Source organism: Falco cherrug, chromosome 7 (assembly GCF_023634085.1).
Source record: "Falco cherrug isolate bFalChe1 chromosome 7, bFalChe1.pri, whole genome shotgun sequence".
In the NCBI taxonomy this organism is placed as follows: Eukaryota; Metazoa; Chordata; class Aves; order Falconiformes; family Falconidae; genus Falco; species Falco cherrug.
In genome coordinates this window covers 64,426,553-64,442,604 of record NC_073703.1, presented here as the reverse complement: position 1 = coordinate 64,442,604, position 16,052 = coordinate 64,426,553, and the positions used below count along the sequence as shown (strand labels likewise).

The 16,052-nt window shown below is 42.9% G+C and overlaps 1 protein-coding gene across 7 annotated transcripts in view; it reads right to left on the bottom strand.

The window, feature by feature from the left end:
- The window catches only part of TTLL5 (tubulin tyrosine ligase like 5), a 133,204-nt gene that overhangs the window by 11,922 nt on the left and 105,230 nt on the right, over window positions 1-16,052 (bottom strand). For 4 of the 7 annotated variants that reach the window (XM_055716167.1, XM_055716166.1, XM_055716168.1 and 1 more), the window contains 2 exons: window positions 12,588-12,765; window positions 4,411-4,631 (listed from right to left, as the gene is read on the bottom strand). In XM_055716167.1, the coding sequence (XP_055572142.1) occupies window positions 4,411-4,631; window positions 12,588-12,765 (399 nt within the window). Of the gene's footprint in view, window positions 1-4,410; window positions 4,632-12,587; window positions 12,766-16,052 lie in introns of those variants that run through there. The other 3 variants (XM_055716169.1, XM_055716170.1, XR_008733161.1) reach the window with 2 other exon arrangements.

Sequence of the window (16,052 nt, the reverse complement as noted above, 5' to 3'; positions counted from 1 at the left end):
GCCAGGCTTGGCCAGCCTGTCTTAGAACAGCTGGCTACTGCTGTATCCAACTGCAGTCAGAACTCCACCCCGCTGTGGGATGGATTTCCTGAACCCTAGAGAAATGCATCACCTCTACCCTATTTCTGTGCTAGTTACAACAGAGCAGAACTTTGGCTCTTCTGCTGCTGGCACCATGCAAAACAAATATACAAAAGAAGAACAAGGTAGAAAGATTTTGTGCTGTGGTGTTGGGACTTGAAGGGAATATTCATTTCAAAAGGCCTCCTGAATAGAGTTGTTGGGAATGACATTTACAGACAAGTTCAGTACAAGAAATCATGCCACGTTGATCAACATCCCCAACATTTTGTGATGTTCCAGTGTATTGCTAGTAAACTTGGTGATCTTCTTGGGCTCTCTCCCTCCCCGATAACACCTTGAACCATACGCTCCTTTACCTGGCACTTCCTCTCTTCATATACAGTGGTCTAACATTGGCAACTGAATTTTTCTGACATCTTTCCTTTGACTGCTAGTTCTGTTCACAGCCTGTTCAAGGTCTTGCTCTACTTGGTGCTGTCATAGTTAGAGAGCATGTTTCTGAAAAGTTACTACTGGAATGACAGTGCAGAAATTTGTATTGGTTGTGCCTTAGTCATTCCTAAAAGCAGGAAGATTTTCTACCACCTGTATCAGTTCACTCTGGGTTCTGACAGTTGAGCTACTATATTTTTCTACTTTGCATGCTGTCATTTGTAATGTGAAGACTTGATACACCAAATGCTGCTTCCAGGGACATCTGCTTCATTCCACAGCTTACAAATACTACATCTGTGATCTCTATCTCAAAATGTTGCTCTCAGCTATCAGCAGGTCTCTTCGTGGTTCACAGACCTGACAACAGTAGTGGCAACACAAGCCCTGGAAAGGAGCCAGTCAGACTCTTAGAACAAAAGAAGAGCTTTTTGTGTTAGCTGTTCAAAAACTATCTTTCCACTTGTGATACAAGCACATTTAATCAAAACTATGGAGCCTCATGAGACCATTTTACGGGGCTACATTTCAGTGTAGAGCTACATATTAAACCATTTCTCCCAGTTAGTCTTTTTCCACACCTTAATATGGGCCCCCAGTTTTCCACTCTGTTAGCTTAAGCAAGGAGTCTGCTTTGGACACAATCCATTATAAAGTCAACCTACCACCTTTTACAAGTTGAGAGACTGAGAAAACAAGAGAGGCCAGGAACTGAAAAGACAAGACTGAATTGTCTGGCTGTTCCATTACTTTTTTCCTTTATGTTTTAACCAGGGAAGTGTCCAAGTTACTAGATAGTTTTTGAATTAGTCAGTAATGTTCATCTTTAGCATCTCATTCTGTTTGTAGTTAGTTTTCTACTTGGTACTGTCTTCTTCCTCTTCTGGAAGCCACGTGTGCTGGCTGGGAGAGAATTGATAACGCATGCAAGGAAGAGACAGGTCAAAGAGACAAAGTTGATTTTAGTTTGTCTTCACAATCCAATCTCTGGAGAAATCCTACATAGAAATTTTAGAAAGATGATCTTTATTAAGATGTTAAACAAAAGCCAGGTGGTGCAAGAGCAGACAGGGAAATAAGGTCTGGCTTACTGAAATATATGGGGGAGAGAGGGGAAGACACATGAGAGCTTTAACAACAGAATAGCAGTCATTTCAGTCAATCTTGTGGAAATAATATACAGCACTGAGATCTTCTTTGAGGAAAGAGATCAGGAAAATAGCCAACTCAACAACTGTTAGGGGGTGAGAGTGGGCACTGAATCAAAAATGACCTGACAGAAAAATGAAGCAGCCAAAAAGCCAAAATCATATTAGATGTTACGTAAAGGGGTATTTGCCATGTCATAACCTAAGAATATGGTAGTCCCACACTGAAAAAGTACAATTCTGTGTGCTACAATGCAAGCACCCTGACAAACTGAAGCAAATACAGTAAATTCAAGACAATTAAGGACTTGGCAGGTGGAAGTAATACCTGAAGTTAACAAAACCTCAACAAGTCTAAGCAACAATAGGAAACTCCAAGAAGTAGAAGGATATTCAAAAGATGGAAAGTATCTGCAAGGGAAAGTGTCTAGGGAAGTTCAAGAAGAAGGAATGAGATATAACAGGATGAAACAAAGGAAAAATTCAGATTGTGCATCAGGAGAAACTTTCTGATAATAAGATTGTCTAGATTCTTCTATAATAGTCTTCTATAGCACATGGTGGGGTTTCTGCCACTGGAGTTTTTCGAAAGCAGACTACACACAGTGTTTGAGAATACTTTGTGAAGAATAACTAGGGACCATAAGGAACGGGCTGAAGCATGCAAGACATCTTTTTCTTCTCTAATCTATAGTCCTTTGAGGCTTCTCTCCATTCACTCTCCTCTATCGATGCATCTCTGGTCTTTTCCTGACAAAAATGAATGGATTAAATTAGACTGAGACATAGAGTTTTTAAATTATCAGCTCACAGTATGCTGGAAATTTAGCCGGGCACTTCTGTTTTCCATGTAAGTGAAAAAATGTTCCTGCAAGATCCCATGAATGGCAAGAATGGGTTTGGAGCCTCATGTTGGAGACTGAAAGGCAACTTGGAAAGTATTTCCGGAGTGGCTCCTTGCAGCCTTCAATACTTGGATTAGTTTTCTGAAATTTTGAAGGAATCTTTTGCTTTTTTTCCCCCTTCTGTGCATTTTTGGTGCTGAACTTTTTCCGGTTTTCCCACACTCCTGCCTGTCACAGAGCAGAAACCACAAAAATGCAGCAAAGTAAAGTCTGTCCAAGGAGCTGCAATTCCATCTCACAAGAATAAACATTTCCTCTGCCAAGAAGTGAGCACAGCACACCGGCATCTTCAAATACACATCCCTGCTGCCCGGCAGAGAAACCCACTGACATAGCCTGTCACCTATACTAACATGAGCTACAAAACATAAAAGAAATCAGATAGCAAACCCACCAGCATATACCTGGCCAGACCTGATGCACACATCTGCATTTGCTGAGCTGACAAAGTCTACTAACATCTTGTTTTCTTTTTAAATAGTTTTGGGGGATTAATATAGTGTGCTATCTCTTAAGATAGCAAGAGCACAGGCAGGAAATACACAAGCTTCCCCAAAGCAGTTCTGTCCAAGCTCCTCAAATATGCCTTGCAGTTCTAGATTTGAGCTACACACACACTGACAGTGCCGTAGCATCTTCATAAGCTGTCTTTCATCAGTAATCTTCTACTAAAACTTCTCTCTCTAAACAGTTAGGGAACACAGACTCAGGAAACCTCACAGGAACCTGCTGTGAAAGCTTTACAACTCTTCTGGCTGTACAGTAAGTGTAAGGAAGGAAGTTACAAATGCAATTTTTACCCTTCAGTATTCAAGAATGAAATAAGTCTGAGGATATATGAGGAAAAATCTGATGAAGAATTTAGTCTAAAGCAGTTCTGCCATTTTAAAGGACATAAACAGAGTTAAGGAAGCTACCAAGAAAAGTAAAGGATAAGAAGAAAGCCCAGAAGTCTTGCTCACATTCTCTCATAATGCATGAAAGAGAAGACACACCAAGAAATGGAAAGGAAGGAAACTTACAACCAGTAAGAAACATTTCGTGATGATTTTTTTTGCTTTTAAAGGTAACATATGCCAAATCCATCTACCTTAGAACGGCAAGCACTGTATAACTAAAAGCTTAGTAAAAGTTAAAAGAAAGTTTTCTACAGGTAATAAGGAAAGCTATCATTACATTAGACACAACACAAACACTTTAAACAAAATAAACACCTGTGCTTGAAGATGTAAGTCAATCATTATGTGTTACATTTATGGAGAAACTCAGCTCAAGGGCAGATTAGCTTCTTAAGGATATTGTTGGGGTTTTTTTGGCAGCCTTTTCTGACCCACCAGATTCTAGCCCCCATCAAAGATTAAACATGGAAGGAGTGACTCAAGTGCCTAAATATAGATGTCTAGTACCATACTTGGTACTGTCAAGTTGAGACATCTGCACAGGAATGGCAGATACAACACAAGATCTGAAGAAGACTTGTGTCTCACCCGGAGATCAGGTGGAAGAGCCCTGGGCATCAAAACATCACTAGCAACCTGTATTTAGGTAAGTGAATCCCACCCTGGATCAGATGCTTCTCTAATTCAATCTGGCAGTTCCTATGTCCTTATGTTTGCCTGATGTTACAGTCTTACCTACCTTACCATTGTGAAACACGAAACTGCAACATAGCGCGCACCTACTTCAGTACACACTGCTCAAGTTGTTCTGCGATTTATCTTGGACAGCATCACCAAAAAGATCAATGTCAGTCTCACATGGAGACAGGTTCTTTTCCAATATTCCTTCTTGGGGGAACCAGTGCCAATTCCCTGTTATGGATGGGAACAGATCAAACTTACTTGGAAATCCTCTGGGCTGCAGCCTTTCCGACCACTGCCTGCCTGCTGTTTGGTGGAGGCTTTGGAACCAGCTGAGAAGGCGTACTCCGGGATGGCATCACTTTGTGCAAACTGGCTGCCTTCTGGATACTAGAAGTGGCACTAGATGTCTTGTGGGCATCAGAGCCAGCTGGCACAGATATATGGCTGGTACTGGACTGTGAGTAGTTGGCAAAGAGAGCCTGGGTAAAAAAAAAAAAGACAACAAAAATATTATAGTAGCTGGTTACTACCTCTCTGAATATTGCTGAGAAAGCTGATGGAAGTGGGTGACATTTTTGAGAGGGATATGCCTGGTAAAGGCACCCCAGAGCTCCAGGGTCAGTCCCAGCCATAAAAAGAAGAGTTAAGTGGTCAAGTCAGTGAAGCAGTTTTTAAAGCTGAATTTTATACCCTCGGAAGCTGGGACTAGCTTCTAGGTAGGCAGATGAGCTTATTACTGCCACAGAATGATACAATTCTGGGTTGAAAAACAAGAGGTCCTATCCACGGTCTGATCTTGCAGCGAGCAAAGTAGTAAAGCTTTTATCACTTTGACTTTCTGCGTGTATCTTGCTAAATTATTCTTTGTATGGGAGGTAGCATTGACATACAGTTCTAGGAAAGAAAAAGATTGTGGGATTGACATACAGTTCTAGGAAAGAAAAAGGTTATGGGGAAGATGTTACAATGCCAGTTCTTCGGTCTAACGCTGTAGGTGCTTGGAATAACAGAAAGGCTCTGGGGTCCCTTCTCTGAAAAAGGAACTTCAGATCAGCTGCTGAGAAAAAGGAAATCCCCAGTAATACCAGGGAACAGAAAATTCTATTCCTGTCGCAGGTGGGAGAGTAAGTAAGTTGGAGATTTGTCACAGGCAACAAAAGCATCTGCATGTTATGAGACACTGGAGAGCTGAGCAGTGGACTGGCAAAGCAAGGAGTGGGGAATGGCTCCCTACGGGAGCTCTGCAAACTGCTCAACTCTTTTCAGAAAGCAGCAACCTGCTGGGAGTTCTGCCTTTCCTCCAAGTCGGTCACATTCCCAGGGCAAAGAGGCCATACCGTAACCGTGTAGTCTGGCAGCTAGAGGTCAGCGATAGGAGACAGGGGAACAGCTGCGCACTCGCCAGTCACCTCAGCGTGACCCTGGGAGCAGTGCCCTTCACTGGGTTTGTCCTCAGTTCCTTCTCTGGTGCAAAACACCCAAAACCACAGCAAGTGGGCTCCAGGCTCCAGAGAAAACCACAGTCTGAGGGCTGGCTGAGTCTCAGCGCACAGACAGGAAAAGCCCCTCTCCCCCGCAATTCTCTGGCAAATGGCAGGGCAGTGGTGTGTGGGAAGGCGTTTCTGACAGGCAGAGCTCTAGGGAGAAAAGGAAGCGCAGGAGCCAGAACAGGCCTGTTTCCTAACTAGACCTCACTGACAAGATGCCCTTGAGCTCCCAATCCTTCTTAACCTCTCCCTTCCCCGAAGCTCTACCTTCACCGCAGCTTTCAGATTTTGAATAAGTAGCTGGTACAAGTGCAGAAGTCTGGAAAATAGCAGTCACACCCCCCTCCCCCAGCAAAATAAACTAAAATGGAACTTGGTTTAGTGTCTTGCATCTTAAGAGTCTGACAAATCATGAGGTTGGGATGGAGACCCTCAAGCCACTGCACCCCCTTCTTATTCAGAGTGACATGTCATTGTGCTCTCTTTGATGTTATGCGTATTTCCTGTAAGTTCTTTTTCTTGTTATTAAAATCACTAAGATCCTGGAGTCCACAAAACATAGTCTTAGCCCCTTCCCTGTGTTAATGTGCATAGTCAAGGAGGTCCGTGACTTTCAAGAAACAGCAAGCGTGGATGCTCTAACAAAGTCTGATCAGCAAAAGCTGGGCTGAGACCTGCCTAAAGAAAGGTCATGGATGTTTTTCTTGAGGAGGATAATGTACTTCCAAAAAGGCCTTTGTCTCCACACTGTGCTGACATTCTGGCTGCCTTCCAGGCAAGGATGGGGAGCCTGGAGGCTGACACAGACCATGGCTTCTGGATTCAGCTACCAAGTATATACTGCCCTGCTGTGAACTCCATGGGGACAGGACAGGAAACCAGGAGAAGCTACCATGCAAACGAAGAGGGCAGCTGGGGAGAGCAGCCCCTGACCACACAAAGGGAGGGCTGGGAAGAGGTTTCAGCACATCTAAGAAGCAGGAGACAGGCCTCATCACTCAGAATTCTGAAGGCTTAGGCTCTAAGCACAGCACAAGCCTAGACAAACGCTGACAGAGGCAGTCCTGAAGCAGGTAGCACCCTACAACTGTTGCTGCTGCACGTAAAAAAACTTTGAACCACACTTCACAGGCTGGCAGATTTAACTTTGGTGCTGAGGAGACATTTGCTTCCCTAACAAGTTCTTAGGGCTACAAATCTGAAAAATACTTAGAACACTATGAGACTTTTTTAGCTAAAAATCACGTAAAGCATTAATGAGTTACTTCTCTTACGTAATTCTCTGGGGAGGTAGGACAGCATTAACCCTGTCCCACACATGAACAATGTTAGCACTGGCAGAGAAACAGAATTTCCCTAAGACACAGGCTGAAGCAATATGAAAACCTAGGTTGAGAGCTCAGATAAGATTCTGACTCCCAATCCAATATTTGCCTCATTAGATCACACCTCTCCTTGCTTCCACATCTACACATGAACACCATACACAAAGTGTTATCTGTACAAAACCAGTAGTTTTTAATTAGAAAATCTCAACATGTACAGCTTGTCAGTAAATATGATGCACATCTAAGAGTATTAGCCAGTAGCTGCTGAACTTGGGCTGCTCATGATTAAAAGCAGGGAGGTACTGTAGTACTTTGAAGAAAAGCAGATATATTAAGATCTTCAAAAACAGAAAGAATGTTCCTGGCAGTTAACATCCCTGTATCTAACACCCATCCCTAGCACAGTAACGGAACAAATGTTGCAAGCAAAAACATGTTCATTCTGTGACCAGAGGAGGTAATGAAGCTCATTTCCTGTGAATCTGTCTTGGGGCTGAATCGTACAGTATCTAATATAAAGCATGCCCCAAATTCTGCCTCCTTTCATGGGTTTGGGGCATTCTTCTGTTGATTTTCTGCTGTCTAATTAGGAATGGCCCCCCTGCTGCAGCACCTTTGCCTTAACGGGAACAGCAGTTTAATCCCCTTTCCAGATACATAATCTTTATTTTTATGAAATTTACAAGAAACATAGCTTTGAGATTTTGAACCCATAGCCATTCAGTTTACATTGGACCAGCAAGTCTGAAAACAATGAGAGCCAGCAGTGCATGAGAACAGACAGACAGATGCACACACTCATCTGCTGCATAAAGATCTGTGCAGCGAGTTCCAAATCACTAGCACTGGAAACTGAGATGCTTCTAAGCAATAAAAAATGACAAAGATTTAAGTAAAAAAACAAAAAAAAAAAAAAGAAAAAAAAGAAAAAAGCAAACCAAACAAAATAAAACTTGCCACTTCTGAAAAGCAACTGCATTTCAGATGACATTGAAAAAACACAGATAATTAAAAGGCTTGGAAGACCTTTGGAGTCATATAAATTGTTTAGTGGAGATTCTTTCAAGCACGTATTAATGAATTCAGTTAAATTAGTTTGCATGCAATAATCAATTGAGTTGCAAATTCTCAAAGTGGCAAAAAAGAACAGGCTCAAAATGTACTATTCACAGTGTTAAACACTGCAGTAAGAGGAACATCTTGGGGTCATCAAAAAACTTAGGAAGAAAAGCAAATTCATGGTATGCAGAGACTGTCCTGAAGCATGTCTTCCTTGGTAAATTCTCCAGAATTAGACTAAAATATACTAAAATAAGTTGACTTGGTGCCACCTTCTTTGTCTCTCTTTTGGTACCGGGAGTTCTCGCTTTCGGTACTGGGAGTTCTCTGGGGCAAGGATTGGGCTATATCATTGTATTGGAAAGATACTTAATACATCTGGGAGTTACCATAATTCTAATAATAGTGACAGGATCAGAAACATGGGGACAAAATCTCAGCTGGTATAAACCAGCAGACTACTGCTTTCAGAACAGTTGTTCTGCTTTACTTAGACTGAGACTTTGACTCATCAGTATCACAAGACTCAAATAGGAAAAATGGTAGCACATTTAGTGGGAAAACAATCTGAGGGAGAAAGCTGCAAAACAAGAATGAACAAGAGACTTAAGGGGAAGAGAGACTGCAAATCTGACAGCAGTCCAATACATAATAGTTTAGAAAACCGTTTAATGATGTTTAAGCCCACAATCAAATAGGCCCTGTGTCCTCGGGCAGGAATAATGTTACTTCTAGCAATACTAGGAATATTGTTCTGAATACTCAGCATTCCCAGTCAGATCTAAACAAACTGTATGGAATTCAGAAGAGAGTCACATACATTCAAAGAAAAAATTTTGCTGAACTTCATGAACTGGAAAACATTTCACAGAACGTACAATTTTTAAATGATTGAGAGGAGAGTTATCTAAGATTAACTTAGCCCAATGTTTTATAACATAAAATCTAGTTAAACTTCTAATTGAAAATGTGATCATAACTGACCACACAAGTCATTAACATGATTTATGTCTTTTTTAACATGAGCTTTTTTTGATATAAGCAGGACTGATGAGGATCATTCCACTATATGACTGTACTTCTCTTGTTTTAGTTTAGTTTTTTTTCCCATGTGAAATGTTTGGCATAAAATTCTAAACCCAGTAGATGCTAGGCTAAGCAGACAGAACATAGCCACACAGAGAAGGAGGAACCTCCCTAACAGCTAATGGCATTTTTCCAGTACAGGAAACAATTAGAGAATAAACAATGATGGTATATTAACTGCCTTGCCAACTGTAGCAGTGATACTAACATCTAGGTCATAACGTGTCACATGAAGTCTCCTTTAAACATTAAAAATACTGCTATAAGCCTGTTTTTCTTGTCTTTGGTTTGATTTTGTAATTCTTGTTCCTTGATTTTGTTGATATTAGATTTAAGCTTCTTGTCTCCACTTTCAAACTCTGCCCCTTTCTATTTTTTTTCTCTCTTCTCAGGCTCTGTATTGCCTCTGTTCTTGGGCCCTACCACTGCATCCATTTGTTTGTTAGATTCTCATCCGGTCAGTTTGGTGTTTTTCTTTTTGTCCAGGGAATGAAGCACCTATTCTGGCACCAAAGCTCTGTTTCCACCATACTACACTGTGTGAACTAACTTCCACATACAATGAGTGAAAACTGTTGGTTATTATTCCTCTTCCTCTACATACACAGAAGAGAAACCATCATTCCTAAGTGTCTGGAAAATACTCAGCCAAGAGTGGGTGCTGCCACAAAGAAGTATGCAATAAGTCTTCATAATAAGACACATCCACTGCGTGGCAGATGGGGGTATTCCTATTACACAAACACCTGACTAGGAACTTCCATGCTTTCCAACGCATCCACCTCAACTCCAACATATCAAACTGTTTAATGTCCAGGCAGAAGCATTTGCCTATATTATTAATTACAGTGCTTCTGTTATTTGTTCACATGCTATCCATATACATATGACCAGTCCATTTTTCACAGAGAGAAGGAAGGACTGGCATCTAGTCTTGTTCTATGATCATGCTATATTCAGGATGTGCCTTTAGGTACATTAATAAATGCACTTCACCTACTGACAGATGGCTAGCCCGCCTTCCAACCGTAACAAGAACTTCAACCATCAGGTGAAACAGGCTTGGAGATATCCTTGCACGTGTTCTCCAAAGCAGAGAGGTCATGACACCCTTTCAAGTGATAGGCCTTTGGGTTTTAGGCATATATTTCTTCTGTTGAGAGAAGGTTGAGGGTCTTGAACACAGCAGGCAAGACAACAAAGGGTGGAGAAGATCTCAATGTGTGGGAAGGAACAGAAGGGAAAGAGCAGGTGACAGGAGATAGGTGGCTTACGTGACACTGACTAGGAAGTGTGGTAAAGCAATGCAGGCTAGGATAAGCTACATCAGCGTGGGGGAAAAGAAAGGACAAATGATGGCCCGCAGGAAGTTGTGGGATGGAAGCTGAAGCAGTTTGAGCGGAAAAGAGATGTAGGGCATGGAGTGTGTAAGCAGCAGCAAAGAGAAGGCAGTTGTTGGAAAGGCCAAGTTAAAGGACTGGAGTCTGAGAAGCTAACCAGCAGAAGGAATTGCTCGGTGACAGGAAATAAAGACAGAGCAAGGGATAGACAGATGAAGATGAGGGTAGTGCAGTGATTGGGAGGGGCATCAGAGGATCGGTGCAACTGTGACTGGAAGGGGAGGTCTGGCTGGCTCCATATAATGTCTAGTGGGAGAGGAAGCATCCAAGAGACAATAATTTTATTAAGACCTGATTTTCACTACAGAAAGTTTGAAAGCCCCCATGTCCAGCAAATACCTTTCTTCATTAACGGCAACTTTGGCACAGCCTGAGCCCTGCGGCATGGCAATGGCCTCAATACTGCAACTCCAAACTGCTTGGCTCAGAAGGAGAAGGGAGGGTGAGAAAGGAGGGGGACGTTGTGGGGGTTAGAGGAGGTTTAACAAAGAATCACTTTAACAGAAACTCCTGAGTAATGGCTCTGCCCCAGGCCAAGAATAACATCAGCTCAATGTCAGCAATTAGAAGAGGGCTCAGCCAGGCCCCATGGCCAGCTCCAGCCTCCTCACAGGCACAAGCCAGCTTACAGCCCTTTCCTGAGCTCATGAGCAGCCACAGCTGCCCACCCAGAGCCCCTTGGATAGAGATGAAAAGAAGACCTCCTGCTCAGAGCGGGAGCAAGACAACTGTAAGTGAGGGAATTTAAGGATGGAAACCGCATAGCTAAGTGAGGGCCTTGAAAGGAGGAGTGCAAGGAGCAAAGGCATAAGGGCCTCTTCGCTTCAAGATGCTCCCAGAAAAGGATGAGGGCAATCTGCCTATAACCTATTCTCAAGGATCCTGACTAGTGACTCATCTGCTTCACAGGAGGGAGCGTGGGTGTTCAGACCTCCACATGTTAGCTCTATTCACAGTTTTGTTGTGAGTCCAGTCCTGCCCCACTGCCCAGCAAACAGCTCCTTCTTAACAGAGACCAATCTCTTTTGAGTGAAGGTTTGTTCACCCAAAGACTTCTTGGACATCACTCAGAAGAACCAATACACATCTCTCATCATAACAAAGAACGGTAACGAGTGCATCGATGAACTCATTGTAACCTTGGAAGATTCCTCAGGCAGGATGGAAATGCTGTTCCAGCCACCGTGGTCCCCACCCTGGCATCTAGATGTTGTCCAGAACATCAATAATACAAACCCTTTTTCATATTTCCTCTAGCTCTTGGACAATTGGCCCATCCTTTCTCCTTGCAATTGTAACAAAGAAGTCATGTATCTTGTCAGACAGTTCTGTGCAAAGCACTGAAAGAAGATCTTAAATGTAGTAATAACAAAATGCGTAGGAGGCCTGGAGAAGATTTTCAGGGTTGCAGAGAAAATTTGCATCTGGCATCAGAGTCAGTGGCCATGCCTCCTGCACACCAAAGACTCTTAAAAAAAATATGTTTGCTCAAAAGAATGAAGATTTTCCTAAATAACTTTTGAGTCCCCTTAACATAGTGCTCTTTTGGTAGCTACATCATATGAGAAGACATCCAGGAGGAGGAGAATTTAGTCGACAAAGCCTTGATGGGGTCTATTTGCCACAGAGGACACAGCTGCAAACACAACCTCAAGACCCTATGTTTAGAAAGGCTGAAATACAACAGTGAGCCAGCTTGAAGCACCGCCCAGGAAGAACTCAAGTCAAAGCATCAGCGACGAGACTAAGTGACAATGAACTGTGCAAACCACAGACAGTTCCAAGGCTGTCTGAGGAACGATAAGGGGCTGCCCTGAACTGGTGCAGGAAAGCAAACAGCAGCATGCCAGTGGCCAAACAGAAGAGGATGCCAATGCAGTGAAAGAAGCCTTTGGGAACTACAGCATCAAAGTGCTATCAAAATCAGTGCACGTGATATCAGTTTTGTTGCAACCTACTTGAAGAGCTACTGCCTTCATAAGAGCTGTGCCATATGTACTGGCTCTGGGGTGGTTCTGCACATTTAAGACTCGCGCAGCGCTGCTGCATCCCAGGCAGGATTTTTTCTTAGTTACCTGGTGCCGGACTTGGCTTTGCTCCAACAGCTGTTGTGACTGAAGTTTCTGCTGCTGAAGCTGCTGCGCAGCAAAATGGAGCTGATAGTTGGGATGTGGCAGTGGACTTCGTGTCACCTTGTTGTAGACACTGTTCTCCATCTCTCCTTCCCGGGCAAAATGATGACTTTCTGGAGCCCTGAGAAAAGAAGAGCCATCATGCTTTCACCACTCTGCATATAAGGACTTCTGCTTACAAAGGCACTGCTGCTTCCTAAAATAATACTTAGCCAGCTACAAATTTGTATTAAGTGGCTCCAGCAAGCACAACACCTGCTACAGGTGTCATGTGCCAAATGCCATCTTTCTAAGGAGTTTCTTGAATTCCAGGCTGGCACTGTATTACTAGCCATAAAACCATGTTTGAGAAAAACAAAGGAAAAAACAAGAAAAAAATCTGAACTGGAGCATGTCTGTGGCTGATTAGCATTTAAGAGAGACAGAGTTGCAGCAGGAAAAGAGCTAAGGACTCCCATCACTAATGAGATAATTATTTATTTGGATTTGTAGAGATTTTGTTAATACACTAACACAAGGCTTACAGGAAGCATACACATGCTGCAGTGAGAATGGAAGAGAGACATTCAGTACAATATTCAAAGAGAGGATAAAGGACTGGTAGGGTGAGGTTGCAACTAGGGCACATACTGACTCTATACAGTTACAACCTAAAAGACCTGAGGGGACTGAAGATAGGCTCATTTCTTCATCGGAGTAATGCAAGCCATTCCCAGAGAAGAAAAGGCCTCCTGCAAAGAGGCAGGAGCTCTTACAACCCAGGCTTTTACAGTGGCAGTTCAGCTGTGGCCTGCAACATGATAAGTACCAACAGGAGCTCACTGGCATGCTTTAAAGTTTGTAAGCCTCGGTGAGAAGGCAGCACCAACACACTTCTACACAAGGCCGAGGGGCTTTGCACAGAGCAGGTGGCAGACTGACAGGACCACAAGGTGTCCTGAAGAGGTTACAGTGGCCCAGCAACGCACACGTCCTGTGCTCACAAGGCGGGATGCCATATGACCCACTGAATCCTGACACTCTGGCTAATAAAACCTTTGAGGCCCAAGTTTCTGCTGATCTCTGTCATGTTTCTCTCAGCCAGTCTTTACAAATATTTCCTTTGGATTTCAAGAGCAAACTTCCCTTGTATTTCCTACATATGTCCTTAGTAACTGGGATGTATAAGATATTTGGTATCTTTCACGCCACATTTTGGAATGCAGGGTCATGCTTTTGGCAAGGGAGTTCACTGCAATCTCTTGCTTCAGGGTCCTATCAAAACTTACAACCTAGATCCTTTGAACATGTCACAGCCTCTCTTGAATGTGTTGCACCTTCCCCCACAAGCTTCATCATCACAGCAAACCCTTAAAATATTCAGAAAGCTGTTTCAAACAAGACCAGAAGCAACTGCCAGCCCTATGCACTTTCCCTCAAAAATAACCTAATGCATCCCTTTCGAAGCAAATAAGAGGACAAGGACAAGGGTCACTCTCCATACTCAGCTCTTCAGCAACAGAAGAGTAAGACAACCCAGTGGAAAAGGAGTTCAGCTACCAGCACCTCCACCCAGCATCCTCTGGGCCTCCTCCTGCTTGGAGCATCACTACAACTTTCACTCTTACGGGCCACTAGCTGCAGGTAGATTTCCCTAGACTCTGTTCAAGGGATCTCACCCATGCTTCCTCAGTCCTTTGCTTTCACTGTACCACACTGCAACACTAACTAAATGACTCTCACCCCCTGCTCCCTTTTGCTACAAGAGTCTCAGTCTTTTAGCTCTTTCCCCTTTACCAGTGCTTGGAAAAGTGACAACCATAATGCTGCTAACAGTACTCAGGCCTTGAAACCCAAGTTGTATAGGTCTGAATCTGGTTTTGTGGTTAACCTTGGGAGAGCTCTTCCCTCTTCCAAACGTGCCTTCCCCCTTCTGCCCCCGTAACGAGGTCACCACCTTCTGCTGCTGTGGTTTTACCTGCAGTTGCTCAGCTCTCAACCCATGGATGCACATGTGCTGCTAGCCGACCGGCACTGTCACCTACTGGGCACAGGATGCCACAAAAAGCATTAACTTCAGAGGAGGACAAGACAAGACACAAGGAATCTTGGAAATGATCGCCAGCTGTCCTCTCTCCAATCCCACCAGCTCACCACACAGGTTATCAGCAGGTTGCTGTCACCTGGACTCAACTCCCATCCTAAGGGTAGTATCTGCTCCTTCCACTGCATAGATACAGGTTCCACCATCCATTCAGATGTTAAAGCTCACTAGACTTCTCCTTTGCACGAAGCAGCTGGAGTCTCTGTTACCCCTCCCAGTAAAGTCAAGTTATGCTGATAGCTGAAAAGCACAAAGGACTGTACTGGGAGTAGGATGCACCCTTCGGGAGATAGCTGGGGGACACTGCAGACCAGCCCTTGAAACAAACATCAACTGTACCAGATACAAAGCTGAAGAGCATTCAGGAGCTCCATCATAGTCATGTTGCTGCTTAGTAAACAGCCCGATTAATTCCTCATCAGTATTACTGAAAGATTATGATATTCAACACCTCTGTTTTGAACTAAACAATTGGATTTGTCCATTTGCCTAGACTAACTTTTTCACACCAGCAATTTCTCAGTTGAGGAAATTTGGTAAGTTCATTCAAAATGCTCCTAAATAGCATAAGCCAACATCGGTTAAAGGGGTTACGTCTCATAGATTTCATAACTAGTTAAAACACATGAAACCAGAGCTAGAATAAATGGAGAGTTTCCAATGGAGGCAAATTACCACTGGGGTCCCACAAGAATCTGTGCTACAGTCTCTGCCGTTTGAAACATTTGTAAGTGATCAAGGAGGGGGTAAGGAAATAAAGAAATAAAAATAAGTTTGCTGCTGAAAAGCTGAAAGTCACTGAGAAGTACGAATAAAAATAAACACATCACTGAATCATCAGACATTAAGGTGGCAGATAACATTCAATTTAATAACTATGAAGTCATGTACCCAGGGAAATGCAATCCTAGTTTTACGCAGTGATGGACTTTGAACTACTTATTTCTATTCAGGAAGGAGATCTTATAACTACAGCTATCAGAGATTTTTCTATGAAAACATGACTAAAATATTCTCAAAAGCAAACTCAAGTGTTAGAAATTATTAGGAAAGGTATAGGGGAAAAAAAACACTACTATGCTAACATATAAACCAAAATTGCATCCACCTCTTGCATACTGAGGATAGTTCTAATGCCTGTGCCTCCTCTCTTCTCAAAAAGCATACAGTAGAACTGGAAAAAGTACAAAGAAATGCTGTAAAGATGATCAAAGGTATGGAACAGCTTATATACTGAGGAATGACTAAATAAATAAGGACTCCAGCTTGGAAAAAGGACAACTGAAAGGAAATATGAAAAATATCTATAAAATCATGAGCTTCAA